Here is a 17,452-nt window from a genome sequence, read left to right on the forward strand (position 1 = left end):
AACGAAAAATACAGAGGATGATGATGGTACTCCATTTCAAAACTACTTTCTAATCACTACTTTTGGCTATTACACGTAATTTTTTTAAACTTCATAATGTTCACAATTCAAATAACTGAAGAAAATAGATAAATGTAGCTAAAGAAATGTCATGGAAACACATTGATAAAAGAGTTATCTGAAATATTAAAGGAACAAGAATGGAAATTCATGTTGGGCAGATAACAGTAAACAAGGAGAAGTTGTAACCATAAGAAATCAATGTGAACAAAATTGGCAATGGAATGGAATGAACTGTTCTTGGCAGAAATCCTCCCTTACCTAAGCAATTTCAGTAGTATCAGTGATTCCTAAATGGTAACAGGATTATGGAGTAAAAAGTGGAATGCTCAGAATAACCAATCAGGAAATCAGTTTATCTAGGGCTCAATCCCTTCATCTGAAAAACAAATAGATGGATGCGTGATTGCCTCATGAGAAGCAGGATGTATAGAAAAAGAAGCATAGGTGGGGACTATCATTATATAAGATGTAACCAAGGGAGAGAGCTAGGTGAAGGGTACATAAAACTCCTTGTACTATTTTTGCAACTTCCTGAAAGTCTGTAATTATTTCAAAATAAAAGTTTTTAAAAGTACAGGCGTGGAACCAGATCACCAGGGTTTGAATAGGGGCACAATTATTGGCTGTGTTACCTCAGTAAGTTATTTAACCTCTTTGGGCCTCACTCTTCTCATTTATAAAATGATAATAAAAACAGTATTTACCTCATAAGATGCTGTGTGAATTAAATGAGCTAATACATGTAAACCACTCACAACAGTGCTTGTCACATAGTAGGCACTCAATTATCAGTCATTATTAATGTTATGATTACTTATTCAGAATTCAGAATCAGCTCTAGGATTCTGAATGTTTAAGCTATCTTATTTTTACACTACTGATGTGAAGAGATATTAATTAGTTTGAAAAAACAACAAAAAATTGGTAGCTATTGTGGTCAAAATTTTAGCTCAGTCATCTATCTTCTCTCTATAAACTAGAATTTGATGACATATTTATTCTTTCAAAAATGGATATATCACAAAGAACCAGGCTATTGGAGAGGAGTCTAAGTTTAACCACTCTAGCCTGGGTTCCTGCTACATCAGGGTCATCTTCACTCCGTCAGGTAGAGAACCCTGCCTTATTTTGAAAGCTCTCAAGAAAAGAAGATTTCACACTTTTCTCTAGCTAACCTTTGCAGGGACTTGAAGATGTCAGGAAGTCATTCTTGGTACAGTTTATACTTGTTGCCTCCTGTCACAGTGGATATAGAAGATGAGTTCTAGAACTTTATACATGAAGACCCCTGCTGGACCACTCTGTTTCTCCTTCCCTTTGATTTCCTTATAGATACCATCTTCTAATTGTTACATCATCTTCATCCCTACTTCATATAGTTATTTGAAGATGTACATAAATCAGAACACATCAAAGCACCTAGTACATTCCTGGCATACAGTAAGCATTTAGTAAATTTTTTTTCTTTCCTAACCAAGGACTAAACTAATTACCTCCAACAGAATGTCAAGCAACTGAGGTATTCTAATTAGAAACTCATAATGAATGTACAGGCAAGCTCACAAATCCCGAAATTTTTATCTTCTATTTAGTTTTCAATAAACCAATATTATGAAACCAGATCCTAATTGTACTGCCTTGCCCATCCTAGTCAATTTTTATCCAAATCTCAAATTTTAAGCTGTTATGGTATCTTTTAAAGCTTAGATCTCTTAAATTAAAATAGTTCAAGAAACATATGCTATAAATAGACATCCTTTGTGAAAACTTTTTTTCTTAAAATTATTCCTAACCTTGCCTAAACTGTATTCAGTCACATTTCCACTTAAAATGTTTTTTGCTCTTCTTACATTTACTGTAAATGTGCTCCTCCCTCCCTTTCAAAATGTGAAATCTTGTCAAAAAAGGTAGATTTTATAAAATCAAACACCTGCAGTAATACTGCAACATGCTAGACTTGTGAGAGAAAATTAATTCAGTAAAAATCGTATCTTGTTACTGTAGTTTGCAACTCTCTTATCTCTTTTCTAATGATTGTTAAAGCCAGGACAGTCTGTATGCGTCTCACGATATCAGTGTTTTTGGCTAAACTTCCTTCTCCTAGTCTTAGGATTCTATTCTGAAAGTAACAAAACATGAATGGGAAAAATACAAGGCTTGATTTTTGAAATACCTACTACTGGAAGAGCAGCTTGGGAAAATTCTGTTTTCACTTTTAGCCTTCTTCGCCTCAAAAAGAACCTGGCTTCTTGTCGTAAACAAATGCTATGAGAAAATGGTTAAATGAACCCTCTGATTTGCAACCCATTTTATCGTCAAATGCCGCTACATTCCTGAGAATGCTTTTTCTTTAGTTCTGAGAATACAGCAAGACCCAGTTAAGCAGCAGGATTTCCAAACACAAAGTTGCAAAACCTAAATTCTGATTAAGACTGCCTGTGAACTCAAAAGAATGAACAATGAGATTCTTATTAGATTGCTTTTCTTCTACAAAAGAAAAATACTTTTAAAAATATCTTAACTATAGTGATGTTTACCTTAAGGAAATACTGTATTCAGGATAGAAGACACTTGTATATTGGACCCAACCACCAACTTCCTCTTCAGTGTCCCCTTTTTTTGCTTCTGTTACTGAAAACAGATTAAATGATTCAAATCTTCTTACAGATATATGCCGTAGATGATCATCCAGATGTTTCTGCCTCAGAACCTTTGAAATAAAACCAAATATTATGGTCATATTATATAAATTAAGTTTTCAAAGTTTAAGTGGTAAGGGAATTTTCATTTCCAATAATAGAAGATTAGATAATTCAGACCAATATCTTACTGAAGACAACTAGAAAAGATGTACAAAATATTTTAAAACATTACTGGGAGGCATCAAAGAGCAAAGAAGATAGTGAAGATCTACCAGTCTAGGATCTTTAAAAGGAGGTAATTCTAGAGAGGTGAGCCTGGCTTTCGCAACCACTTTTCTTGTGAGACGTTTGTCAATTCCTCGTGCTTAGCATACATGAGTTCCTGGGTTCAATTCCCAGCCCCTCCATTAAAAAAGGAGACAAATAAAAATAAATATAAAATAAATTTAATTATCTCCCCAAAATGTAAAATATAGGTAATATAAATTGTCTTAGATCTTGTCCAATTAATGCCCAAAATATAAATGCCTTTTTATACTAATTCAATTACTCTAATGTCAAGGTAATGTCATAAGTCACTAAGGTAAAAAATAATTTGTCACCACATGTACAACATTGGAAGGTGCTTCTACGGTTTAGTAAATCCTATCATCTACAATATGACAAGGTGATACTCAGTGAAAGAAATAGGCAATATATTTAGAATAAATAAAAGGAAACATTTCTTTATGTAATTTATATTGAGTAAAGGTAATCACAATCAAGATCAAATCAAACTACTTTTGATGTTTGTTTTTAAAGATTCAGTTATTTTTAAGGCCATCAATAATATTTGTAGCTTTGTGATTTGAGAGGATACTGAATTCTCCCAGCAAGGTATAATCTTATCACTTACCCTTTAAGAATTTCTACTTCTAAGCCCCTATGTATATAATTAAACAACATTAAAATGGGGTTATCAGGGGTGAAAGAACATGCTCAAAGTCAAGGCATTTTTTCATCCCTGTAAATCAATGAGCTATTTAATCAAATATCAATGTTATATTAAATAAGTTTATGTCCAAATATTAAATATCTTAAATTAAAAAAAAAAGGCACTTAGTTCTAGGCCCATCAAGTAAACAATGTATGCAACAACCCAATGGAAGAAACCCAAATACTGGTTTGTTCCAGAACTAACTAAATTGAACATAACTATGCTGGAACCCTAATAACCAATATTCTACTAAAAGCAGAGTCACTCAGAAAATAAGTAAGGGTACTGGAAAAGGGAGAACCTGTCTCTCAACAGTTACATGAGTGTGAGCACTTTTATAAGACAAGAATAACAATGCTTACTTTGCAGCTTCTAATATAGTACCTGACAGACAACAGCTGTACTGACTGCAAGGCTTTTGTGAAAACTGGGTAAGACAGTGTATGCTACATGGAAAGTGTCTGATTTGGAGTAGGTGCTCTATAAATAGTTAACTAACTTCTGGTGAAAAGGGCAGACAGAACACACACAAAATCTGAAAATGAGTAGAGGAAACCTCATTCAAAATTGGAGTCAGCATGTAAATCAATGAAGTTAGAACACTCCCTCACACCATACACAAAAATAAACTCAAAATGGCTTAAAGACTTAATTATAAGAGAAGACACGGTAAATCTCCTAGAAGAAAACATAGGCAAAATATTCTCTGACATATATCTTAGCAATGTGTTCCTAGGGCAGTCTACACAGGCAATAGAAATAAAAACAAAAATAAATAAATAGGACCTAATTAAACTTATAAGCCTTTGCACAGCAAAGGAAACGATAAGCAAAACAAAAAGGCAACCTAAGGAATGGGAGAAAATATTTGCAAAAGATGAGACTGACAAGGGCTTAATTTCCAAAGTATATAAACAGCTCATACAATTTAATAATAATAAAAAAAAACCCAATGCTAAAGTGGGCAGAAGAACTACACAAGCAATTCTCCAATGAAGACATACAAATTGCCAATAGGCACATGAAAAAATGCTCAATATCACTTATTATCAGAGAAATGCAAATCAAAACTACAATGAGGTATCACCTCACACCAGTCAGAATGGCCATCATTAAAAAGTCCACGAATGATAAATGCTGTACAGGGCGTGGAGAAAAGAGAACCTTCCTACATTGTTGGTGGGAGTATAGTTTGGTGCAGCCATTATGGAAAACAGTATGGAGATTCCTCAAAAGACTAAAAACAGACTTACCATATGATCCAGTAATCCCAATCCTGGGAATATATCCAGAGAGGACCTTAATTCAAAAAGATATATGTATCTCAATGTTCATAGCAGCACTATTCACAATAACCAAGACATGGAAACAACCTAAATGTCCATCAACAGATGACTGGATAAAGAAGTTGTGGTATATTTATACATTGGACCCCTACTCAGCCATAAAAAAAATAATGCCACTTGCAGCAACATGGATGGACCTGGAGAATGTCATTCTAAGCAAAGTAAGCCAGAAAGAGAAAGAAAAATACCATATGATATCACTTATATGTGGAATCTAAAAAAAAAAGATAAATGAACTTATTTACAAAACAGAAACAGGCTCACATAGAAAACAAACTTATGGTTACCAGAGGGGGAAGGGGGTGGAAAGGATAAATAGGGAGTTTGAGATTAGTACATACTAACTAATATACGTAAAACAGATAAACAACAAGTTCATACTATATAGCACAAGGAATTATATTCGACATCTTATAGTAACCTATGGTGAAAAAGAATATAAAAACGAATATACGTCTGTTCATGTATGACTGAAACATTATGTTGTACACCAGAAATTAACATAGCATTGTAAACTGACTATATTTCAATTAAATACACACACACACACACACACACACAAATGGAGTCCGTAGACTTGAAGGGGGAGCTCTCACCTGAGAATCACTCAAGGCAGTTTACTTTATGTACCCCGGCAGGAAGAAGGAAGATTTTCTCCCTGCCCCACAACAACCCAGCCAATGAGAAACCACAACTCAATGAGAAACTTCCACATGCCTGAACTCTGGCTCTCCTCCAATGAACTTTCCGTCAAAAGAGCCCCTACCAACTTCCTCCTTTCTTCAATAAAAGAATACTCATCTTCTCTGTTCTCTGGATTTGCCTATTTCTCACCAGAGCCTGCAGACCCAGAATTGTATTTCTCTGCTATTCCCTGATATGAAAAATGTTCTGAAGATAATCGTGGTCACTGTAAAAGAAGTTTAAATACAGAAGAGTAAAAACTCAAAATTCTACCATTAAGGGAAAGCACACTGTTAAACATCCATCTACACACATACATATAGGTATGAATAATTCTTAAAGAGTTCATACTATACATACTGTTTACATCCTGTTTTAGATTGCTTTCTTTAATATTGCAAAAATCAGCTTTTTGATGAAGGTACTGTGATGATCTCACTTGCACACACATTTTTGCATATTTATCCAGTATGTAAGCTATGTTTAAATGTTAAAAATATATCAAATTCTTTGTTAGGGAAACATAAAATAATAGTATTGGAAAATAAAAAAATGAACTGATTTCTAACCCTGGAAAATAATTTCACTTTAAAATAATCAGAGATGGAAGAGATCTTAAAGAAATCTAGTGCCACTCCGGCATTTATAAATGAAAAAACTGAGGTCCAAACAGTTTGCTCACCATTATACAAATAGTTACTGGCAGATCTGAGCCTAAAATCAAGTTGTATTAAATTCTATTTCAGAAATCACACTGCCTCTTTCCACACTGATTGTCTCAACTATGTAGCAATCTGCTTTAATTTAAATTGTACCCTGAAATATTCCATTAATCAGATTCTTCAGCCAAGTATTCAGACCTCTAGGTACCATTATTCATTCTGCAGGTGGTTGTGAGATGTGTGTAAGTGTGTAACGGTCACTGCCACTTTTTCATCTGCTCTGTGTCCCTTCCTCTTGGGAAATGCCCCTTCCTCAAGCTATGTAATAATGATGGGGTTGTTATTTTCCCTGCCACAGGGTGGGCTGATGACCCAGGTTAGCCAAAGTGCACCATTCTCCTAGACACAGCAGTTGGTTCAAACTTGGCCTATTAGAGTTGTTTGGAGGAAATGATTTCGGTATTGGGGAAAAGAGTTACTTCTTCTGGATCACTAGCTAGGTGGATGATGAAGTTGCCAATAGCTATTTTTGCCATCCGGTAACAAGACCCAACAAAGAGGAAAATAGAACAATATTGATATTGATATTGATCCATAGACTTCCAGACCTCATCTGATAAAAGTAGGCACTAGACACAAAAGTCAGCAATTTATCATGTGACCTTGTATCAAATGATGAACTAGATCCACCAGGTTTTCTCTCAAAAATGTTAATTATAAAACAGAAAATATTAAACAGTTAAGGTGAAAGGTCACGAGATAGCACTGGAGCCCTACTGGAAAGACAGAATTGTGAGGAAGAAAACAAGAAAACATAAGCAGATGTCATGAAAATGTCCCATAAGAGAAAGAGAGTTGCATCTCTAGCATGATTTAGATTTCTCACAGTTTTCTAATTCTGGACACATTCAAGATGCAAATTGTCTGTTCATTTGAAACACATTTACTGAAAGCCTGCAAATGTTTAAAATACATGGTAGATTCTATTATTATGGAAAAATACTCATTTCCTCCCCGTCCCCTTCAAGGAAAAACACACTTCTCTTCCTCCTGACTTTAGGCTTGGCCAAGTATCTTAATTTGGCTAACAGGATGTTAGCAGGGGCTTAAAATGTGTTTTGGTGGTTTGATTTTCTCTCTTATACCTCTGTTATCACCATGAAAACATCAGCCAAGAGGTCCCAGGATGAGAGGCAAGTGCACCAAGCATGCAGAATAGTTACTTAGCTGATCAAAGCCTATGTCAATTCCCAGGTGGCCCACAAACAGAATAAACGCTCACTGCTACATGCCATTGTGATAGTGTAGTTGTTTGTTACTCAGCAACAATTAACTGATACAATACACTGAGGATGAGGTGCTGTGGGCCACTTAAAGCAGTCCTTACTCTCAGGCTTTCGATAACACATAACCGTATTTACTAAAAATCCACTAGCCAGGTCCTGTGCAGAGGCTGGAGATTAATAAAACATCAACTTTTCCCACGGAGAACACCTTCTAGTGAGAAAGATGGACTCTGATCAAATGTAATGTAGGCAGCAAATTAGAACGAAAATAAGTGGGGAAGGGTATAGCTCGGTGCTAGAGCGGGTGCTTAGCATGCACGAGGTCCTGGGTTCAATCCCCAGTACCTCCATTAAGATTTTTTAAATAAATAAATAAACAGAATGAAAAAAAGTAGTGGTCAACTAGAGTTTTTACTATATCAAGTTATCACTGACGTCATCACAGTAAGATTTGCTTGATCATTTTAAAGCCCTAATTTACTATTTTGATAATTCAACTTTAACTGATGTTTACTTTACTATAAAAAGTTCCGACGATAATGATCTATGAGAACATGGATTTTATTATGCTATCATACCATTTGTAACATTAATAGCAAAACCAGATCATTAATGCTCTGCAAAGGCTTTCAATGCATCAGCAAAGAAATGATCTTTGAGTTGTGTCATGACAGCACTCGAAGGCCACTGCATGAAAAGATGACCCGAAACAATGGCAAACAAAGCAACCCCCAAAATACTTAACGCACAATCTCAAGTGGCAATGGCTGGGAAAGCCTCCTCGAAATACAAGTCGGAAATGCCAAGTCTCCTATTGAATAGTTTTCGGCAGGAATCCCGAGGCAGAAGCCTTAACACTGGGATATAAACAATAAACTGATTTCACTTCAAACAGTTTAAGAGCGTCAGCGATGTCAAATCAGAAATTTTTCGAACCTGCACACGACTGAAGTTACCAGCAACCGCAGAAACTTTCAAGTACTAGAAGATAACCACCATTAAACAAATCAATACACTCAAAACTAGTCCACCTTAGACACCGAGATTCTCGCTGATCACCTCTAACTACAAGATAAGCATGTCACTCACTTACACAAGAAAAAGGTGGGGGGCAGCTCTTGCAACTGCCTTCACTCTCCGCTCTACGGAAGAAACCGAAGCAACACGTGCAACGTCACAGTCCCAACAACAGTCAACCACGCTGATCACCAAGAGAGGGGCCAGACTTTGGACTAGAATCAGGCAAGGAGTTAAGAAGCAAGAAGAAACCTGGGGGAAAAGTAAAACAGAGCAGTATGGGGTGGTGAGCGGCGGACCCACCAATCCTACTGGCGAGCAAGGAGAAAAGACCCTCAGATGCAGACTAATGTCTAGAAAGGGACCTTCTACTTCGATCTGAGTTTCCTAGCCTTGGCTGCCTCCTCCCCGCCCAACGCCACCAGATTCCTCCCTTTTGGTGGGACGCTTAGGTGAAGTAAGGCGGCGCTTCTTAGCTGGCTCCTGGCAAAACTGCGAGGGCACTCCGGGAGCTGCCAAGGGGAGAGTAGCTGCTTGTCCGCTCGCTCCGTACCTGCGAGGGGAGTGGCCAGAGGCAAAGGTGAGTCGAGTGGCTTCTCCCTTACCTGCCGCAGTAGCTTCCACCGGGCAGCACCCAAGGGCGCCGAGACTGCGGGCCCCTGAGCGGCGCCGCTGCTAGCCGGACCCTCGCCCCCGGCGCGCTCTGCCTGGTTGGCCCCGGCGTCCGGGACTCGAGACTCCATCCCGCTGAAACCGCCTATACCCAAGCTGCCGCCGCCACAGCTCTCCCCTGCCAGGACTTACTTCTTTCCTGTCAGGACCTGTGACGCCAGGCCTCCCTCCCACTGCCCAAACGCGCGCGCCCTCCCCGAATTCCGCATTTCCGGTATCGCGTCTCCGTGGCAACCAGGGTAGCGCGGCTCACGTCACTGCACCATTTTGATGGTGGCCATCTTTACTGAGGGCAAGCCAAAGCGTGAGAGAACAGTGGCAGACCTAGTGGGACGGTGCCCCATTTGTTCCCCTCTCCTCTTCCTCACCTCAAGCTCTGAAGACTATCAAAGAACAAAAAGGCTTGTATCTTTGAAGGCTAAAGAACCCAGGAGGAGAGAAGTATATATAAGATGTCCATTTTTTTACCGCAGTAAAGATGGCGGAATCAGCTTAGTGCTCGTGCTACATAGGGGTTACGTAGACGGCGTGCTGCAAACCACCTCCCGGCGGCTCTGGGTAGGTTGTGGTGCTGCTAGCTGCAGAACGCACACTTCGGCAGGACGCGGCGGAGGTGGTAGCTGCTCTCAATCCTGAGAGCCTCTTCTTCTTCAGCCTGCCTTCATTTGTTTCGGTGTCTACAGCCAGATTATCTCAATTTGCGTATGTATGGGGGGCTTATGCTGGGAGTGGGTGTCTCTTCCCTTCGCCCCTTCCTTCCCCCACCCAACCATCCCTCAGTCCCTTGGTCCTAGCTTTTTAACCCCTGTCCCTTCACTTCATGGCACATGGTACCACTCCCTCTCGCAGTCGGGTCGCCTCATCTCTGCGGTGGAGAGTTGCACAAGGAAAAGGAATAGTTTCTTCCCGAAACAGCCATTCGTCCACCCCACCCCCACCCCTAGCTTTGCATATTGTTTTCTCCCTGCAAGTGAAAGATGGGTGGATTGAGGCTGCCGGCATGGATGTAGTGATTTAGGGATTTTATTTTATGTATCTGTTTTTCTTTTTGTTGGTGTCGGCTTCTGATCCTCTATCCCCTCCCTCCCGTTATTTTGCTGCGACATAGAAAGAGATTAAGGGGGGCAGGGGCGTCGTAGCGGATCCGAGCTGTGGTAAAGCTGACGCAGTATTGTGCCTTTGATACTGAGGGACATTTTATGGGAGACTTCCATGATAATATTCAACAGTGCGACGTAACCAGATTTTTCCTGTCCTAAAAATAATAGCCACCATTTATTGAGTGGTTACTACGTGCCGGATTGTATTAAGATCTTAACATAAATTATCTCATTTTATTCTCAGAACTACTACTCCAAAGAGTAAATGTCGTTATCTCTGTTTTGCAGATGAAGAAACTAGGCACAGGTGATAAGTGCAGGAGTGAAGACCTAAACGCAGGTCTCTGACCTAACTACTTACTAGCCTTACCTTGATTCATTAACAAGACCCAGCTTCCCAACAGGAAACAAGAGATGGCCTCACATTTCATTTGTGCTTACTGAAGTGTTGTTTTTTTAACTAAAGAGCTAAATACTTTTTTAACATTGAAGTCCAGTCATTGTTATGTCCAGATAGACTTAACTGCCCTCCTACTAACTGTCCAGGACTTGGACAGTTACCTGAGTCACAGTTTGCTCACCTGTAAAATCAGTGTCACTAATAGCTTCTTTTTGAGGTCCCTATGAAGTTTCAGTTAGATGAAGTATATAAAAGCATCTGGCATGTAGCAAATACTCAATAATCCCTCCCCCTCTACCTTTGTTAAGTAGGCTTTTCCAGTTTATCCTCCATACATACCAAAGATAAGTTCTGAATTATGTAAAATCAAAGCCATTTTGCCTTTTAAAGCCTTCAGTTCCTGAGATTCCTCCATTAAGTATGTGTACTTATTTGCAAATTTTTCTTTTTTTTGTTGTTTTCTGTTTTTTGTTTGTTTTTGTTTTTGTTTTAGTTTGCCCCTGTGTGTACCAGAATCAGTGCTTCATAGTTTGAGCCTGATAGGATTGACTTTACAAATGAGACGTTTAAGTCACATCCACCATGAAGTATGATTTGAATGAAACGTTAACTTACACAAGTTTTCTGATATTTTTAACTTGAGTTATCAGCTGTCTGCAGTTATTCACAACCCAAGGGGTACATGGCCCCAAAGGCAAGGGATAAGAACTGCAGATCCTAGATACTCTGAGAACCCACTACTGTATAATCATTCGTATGAAATCATTCATGTGCTGGCAGCCCCAAAGGGAACATAAACCAGGGAATTTGATACCATGCAGCAGAAGAGCAAATTATTTCTCCAAGCTTTGAAGTATAGTATTCCTCACCTTGGGAAATGCATGCAGAAACAGCACTTGAAACACTGTAACTTCGCTGATCGTTATTACAATAGAATAAAATTGAAAAAATATCACCTAACCAAGTGTCTGCAGAATAAACCCAAGATATCAGAGTTAGCAAGAAACATCCCAAGTCGGAGCTTCTCATGTAAGGTATGGACTGTTTAAGTTAACCTATTTGTAGGCCATTAAGATTAATTTTAGTTTAAAAATAAAGAATGGGTAGGAAATCAGTTACTAATTTTGTCAGTAATTCTGGCTTGATTTTTTAAATGTTCATGCTTAATTGTCTAAAGTCATATATAAGTATAAAAGAATATATACATATATTTGAGTTCCAATGTAATATATTAAAATGTAGATTTATTTAAAAAAATGATTCACCTTAGGAGTTCCTTATTGTGCCTACAGTGCAATTCAAAGTATAATTCAGCTTTCTAAAATTCCTAGACCATCATAAAAGCTCTTAATAAAATCCAATAATGTGCTGATTGTTTTATGAATCCCAAATTAGTGAACTTAAGTAAAATACTGTGTAACTGTGTTACTTTTTAGTAAAAAAGAAAAAAAAAGACTTGCATTTTGGACCACTTGTGTCCTTCAGGAATATACTTTCAGACCATTGTACTCTGTCCAGACCCCAAGCTGTGGATATGACCTCAACTTTGAGGACTTATTGCCCATATATATAGAATGACCACATATCCTGGATTGCCTCATACAGTCTCAGTCTACACCTGTTGTCCTGATGTAATTATTAATAGTGCCTCCTTTCCTCTCAGAAGTGTCCTGGTTAGGATGATAAATTATATGCTCATCCTAATTGTTTGAGATTAAGCTGTTTGTGCTGGTGCCTCTTTCACACCTCTCATATCTTACACTTGCTATACTTCTTAGATTCCTTGAATTGCATTTGGGGTTGATACTCCTACAATATTTTAGCATATTTTAATATTTTAATTTCTGGTTTTAATAGTTGCATATTAATTTTTTTAGTCTGTTTTGACATCCTTATTTTTCATTGTGGTTAAATGTATATAACAAAATTTGCCATTTTAACCATTTTTAAATGTATGATTCAGTAGCATTAATTACAGTCACAATGTTTTACAGCTGTCACCGCTATTTCCAAAACCCTGTCATCACCTGAAAAAAATATACCCATTAAGCACGCACTCTCCACTCCTGCCTTTCCTAAGCCCCTGGAAGCCTTTAATCTACTTTGTCTCTGAATCTACCTATTCTAAATTATTTTATTTTATTTTGCTTTGTTTTGTTTTTTTGTGGGGGAGGTAATTAGGCTTATTTATTTTTAGAGGAGGCCCTGGGGATTGAACCCAGGTCCTTGTGCATGCTAAGCATGTGCTCTACCACTTGAGCTACACCTTCTCCCTCTGAATTTACCTATTCTAGATAGTTCATATAAATGGAATCATATAATATTTATCTTTTTGTGTTTGGCTTATTCCACTTAGCATATGTTTTCAAGGTTTATCCCTGTTAGCATGTATCAGAACTTTGTTCTTTTTATGGCTGACTAATATTCCATAATATGTGTATACCACATTTTGACTATCCCTTCATCTGTTGATAGACACTTGAGCAGCTGCTGTCTCTAAAAATGATTTTTTAATCTTCACTTTACTCAGTTCTTATGATTTTTTTAATTAAATTTTTGCTCTTTTCTTAGCTCATACTTAATTGTTGTGAGGGTTTTGGGGGGATTTTCTTCTTGTTTGCTTTTAACTTTTTATCTATTAGTCCTAGACTTTTTATGTTTTAGTCTTTCAAATTATTTTTCTGTTCTTAGCATCTTACTTTAGCACTTGATTTCTGAGTGAGTAAAGAAAGAAAGAATATTTTCCTTTTATTTCATTATTACCCTTTGTGTTTGTTTGTGTATTTGCACACATGTCCTACTTTAGAAAGATAAACTTTAAAATTTTACCAGTTGGACACATTTTAAACCTTCAGATCTTTTTACTTTGTGTTTAGGACATTTTGTCATCTTGTAGTTTTATCTTGTCTTAGTTTATAAATAGTAGGCAAGAATTACCATCAGAGTGACAGCTGTGAGGTTAGCTTATACCCTGTGCAGGAGGTTGGCTATTTTTTTCCTCCATATGTCCCTGAAGCAACTTTTCTCTTTCATAGATTACTGTCACCTAGAAACTTTAACCTGACTCAATGACTCCAAGAAAAGGAGCTCTTTTAATAATTCTTTCACCTGATAAAATGGTCCTGCTTTCACATGTCACTGTATCAACCATTCCTTTTATGAGAAATGATGTGATCTAAAGGCTGTGGTCTGTGTCCTTTGTGGTCACTGGGACCTGGGGGAGCTGTGAAGAGACTTGTAGACAACAATGCACATTTAAGTAAGCATCCACTCAGTTCCGACTTGGTCCACTCTTATGGGAACAACAAAGTCGAAAAAGCAATTAGTCTTGTAGACAAATTAAAATATATTTGCTTAAAGTATTTAGATTAGTTAACTAAAGAATAAGAGAGCACACCCTATGTAATAGAAATGTCAGAAGGGAAGTGACCTGGCCATGACTTGTGTGTCTGTGACCCAGGCAGGACTCTATAATCTTTCTGACTGGGAAAAAGGATGGGGGGGTTCAACTTGGTGGTCTCTAAAAGTCCTCCAAGTGCTAAAATTTCATGATTTGATATTTCTACCTTATTACTTTACCAACATATTGTCATCTATATATTTGGGACTCTCTAGACTATTAATGTATTAAGATACTTGGCTAAAATGGATAGATCTGCCTGCGTACCCTAATGGTAATGCTAGCTGGCATTGAAATGAAAGCTTAAAACACCCAGTGGTTATTGCTGGGGAAGAACTTAACCAAAAGCAATTTGGAGTACCTTATGAATATTCTGTAAAATCTCAGTTTCCCTGAGAGTAATTCCTTTTGAGGAATTATTGTGCAAAACTCTTGAATTCTACTTCAATTTTGTTAAGTTAGTTAAAAATCCTATTGCTTTCAAGGTTGTTTTAGCTCAGATAAGCTCAGTTTATTTGGATATCTGACACAGAAGAAAGTTAATCAATAATGTAAAATAAGTTCACGAGGGTAGGTACTGGGCCCAGCTCTATTGCCGTTAGCCCTGCATTGGCCATGGCGCTCAGTAAGAACGTGTATTTAAAAGTGGCAGAGCCCAGCTCCTGACCTACAGTGTGTTAGGAGCTACAAGGTGGTAGAAGGAGGTACTCTCTTCCTAGCTATCCCGACTCTACTTCAGAAGTTCTAATGGGAATTACAGAACAGATAAGCATAGATCTGGAAATGAAAAGTCAGCTTGTACCACTGTGTTATACTGTCAAGTTAAATTTCTAGTGGTCTTCTAAAGATTTGTGCTTTGGATGATAGTAGGAAATTATTGATACAGACATTTTGCCTCACTGCTCTTAAAGATCACCACCAGATTTTGTAGGAAAAAAAAAAAGAAAAGGAAACATGGGCTTTTAGTATTTGGATTTGAAACAATGACTCAAGCATATTAATTATATGATTGAAGTAGAGACTGAATGATTTAGACTACTGTAACAACCATTGTTGCTAATGTTAATCTAATCCAAATCATAAAGCATCTCAAAAAATCTACAAAACTTTATGAAATTATATTTCCATTTTGTTTCGGTGATTTTTCTATTTTATTTTTGTTGTATTTAATTTTAGATTGTAAACTCTTTTTGATATAAACAGTATTTATAGCTTAGATTCCCTACACTGTTCGTAAAGTATCATGGACACACTTGTGCAATAAATAGTTGTCAGCTGTTGGGGGTCCTTACCAAATGCTTAGTGCTCTCTGGCACAAATCACTGTACAGTTGTCATCTTTGGCAGAAAGCTGACATTGAAAATATTGGCTAGAATTCTTTTCCTTAAGCAAGACATGCCTGTAGAGTGTTGAACTATTGAAACTTTTTTTTTTTAATTTGACAACAGCTTATTTACCTTACCCGAATTTTAATAATTCATACGGTTTTTACATGCTCATCAGAGGTCAACCTAAGCTCTTGGCTTCTAGATACTCCTAATAAGGTAGTGAATGCTTTACTTGGCTTTCACCTATATCTCTACTCATTATTATATTATATATAATATATATATAATTATATATATAATATATATATAATATATAATTATATATAAATATATTTATGTAATTATGTATAAATATATAATTATATATGTTATATATAATTATATAATAATAATATATAAAATAAATATATCTCATTATTTTTGTTCTTCATTTTTTAAGATGAGTATATTATTTTTTTCTTAAAAATGAGCTCTGTTTTATAAATCATTAATTCACCTTTTGATCTGATAAACAGTTTTGTTTGGAGGATTCCTTGTCTCCCCAGGAGAAGAAAATTATGGCTAATGAAGATGTAAAGTAGGAAATACTTCTTACCATAACTCTCACTGTGAATAAGATACAAGTGAACATTTATTACTAATGATAATGTCTTCCTCTCTCTTTGACATTTCCCTCTTTTTAGGAGGTATTTTAGTACTTTGTAAAACTAGTAGACTTTTCCTGCTTCTCACACCTGTTGACTACTAAATATGTAAATGTACATAGGATAGCCTTTACTGCTTTCCCGTAGTATTTCGGAACACTCTCCAGCACTTCTTAGTACTTCTGCATCTTAATTTAATTAATTAAATTAATAATACAGTCATCAAGTTCCACCTTATTTTCTTTGTTTACATTTTTAAATGAGAAAGAGGAAATAATTTATTGAGCTTATAAAACAACATTTGAAGTCTGTGAAATGCATAATATTTCATGGGTATAGACCTAACATTGTAGTACTTGTATGAGAAGGAAATAAGAGTTATCTTTAGAAAGCAAAGATTTTTTTCATAGTTGAAATATCATGATCATACCATTAAAACTTTTTCCAGAATTTTCTGCCTATTAAACAAGAAAACAAAAAATCCCTTCCGGAAAACATGGATGCGTTTGAAAAAGTGAGAACAAAATTAGAAACACAGCCACAAGAAGAATACGAAATTATCAATGCAGAGGTAAGATATCTCATGTCTTCTCTTTTTTTATCTGATATTACCAGTTGGGATAAAAATGAAATACCTTGTGATTTATAAACATAATCCTGCATCAGAATTAGACTGCTTTTAGCGTTTAAATTATGCTGAAAAACTTCAAGAACAAAGAATAAGTTGAGTCTGATCCATAAAATAAATTATAAAGATCAAAACCAAGGTGAATTTCCAAGCGTATTATGTTAATTCTGGTTTTTGGAAACAACCAGTTCTGTTTTTAAATAATTCCAAGGAGAAATTCAAATGAAACTAAGTCATAATGCTTTATTATTTGAAAAGTATTTGATTGCTCTATCTACACTTCTTTTAATAAAAGAAAATTCACTTTACATAGTGTAATACCATGAAAACCAAGTATTTGCTTGACCGTTTTGTGTTCACCACAATCATAACTATTCAATTAAAACAGACTGAGCATGCATGTTGAAAACTTTTGGATAAGATTGGAAAACAGAACTATAGCTATGAGTGAAAATTGCATACACAATAGAATGGAAATAACAATAGATTAAGAATCAGAAATTCCAGAGTCAAATTATGCCACCTACTAGCAGGTAATAAATGCGTCTTAAGCTACTTGAAACCATATCATTCCACTGCATTTAATATGTAGGTATTAGACTAG

The 17,452-nt window shown here is 36.5% G+C and overlaps 2 protein-coding genes across 11 annotated transcripts in view; one reads left to right on the forward strand and one right to left on the reverse strand.

Moving 5' to 3' along the window:
- CAMKMT (calmodulin-lysine N-methyltransferase) overlaps nt 1-9,476 on the reverse strand; it is a 429,706-nt gene extending 420,230 nt beyond the window's left edge. For 6 of the 7 annotated variants that reach the window (XR_012059060.1, XR_012059061.1, XM_072937783.1 and 3 more), the window contains exons 1-2: nt 9,282-9,470; nt 2,601-2,773 (exon numbers count right to left, since the gene is read on the reverse strand). Coding sequence is in view for 5 of the 7 variants with exons in the window: in XM_072937783.1 (XP_072793884.1) it covers nt 2,601-2,773; nt 9,282-9,419 (311 nt within the window). In the remaining 2 variants the exon portion in view is untranslated. Of the gene's footprint in view, nt 1-2,600; nt 2,774-9,281 lie in introns of all 7 variants that reach the window. The other variant, XM_006211441.4, reaches the window with a different exon arrangement.
- Nucleotides 9,477-9,881: 405 nt separating this feature from the next.
- The window catches only part of PREPL (prolyl endopeptidase like), a 34,715-nt gene continuing 27,144 nt past the window's right edge, over nt 9,882-17,452 (forward strand). For 2 of the 4 annotated variants that reach the window (XM_006211442.4, XM_015245457.3), the window contains exons 1-3: nt 9,882-10,050; nt 11,342-11,882; nt 16,669-16,791. In XM_006211442.4, coding sequence (XP_006211504.1) covers nt 11,664-11,882; nt 16,669-16,791 — 342 coding nt within the window. In that variant the 5' untranslated portion in view covers nt 9,882-10,050; nt 11,342-11,663. Of the gene's footprint in view, nt 10,051-10,736; nt 10,789-11,341; nt 11,883-16,668; nt 16,792-17,452 lie in introns of all 4 variants that reach the window. The other 2 variants (XM_072937785.1, XM_015245458.3) reach the window with 2 other exon arrangements.

Source organism: Vicugna pacos, chromosome 15, assembly GCF_048564905.1.
Source record: "Vicugna pacos chromosome 15, VicPac4, whole genome shotgun sequence".
NCBI lineage: Eukaryota > Metazoa > Chordata > Mammalia > Artiodactyla > Camelidae > Vicugna > Vicugna pacos.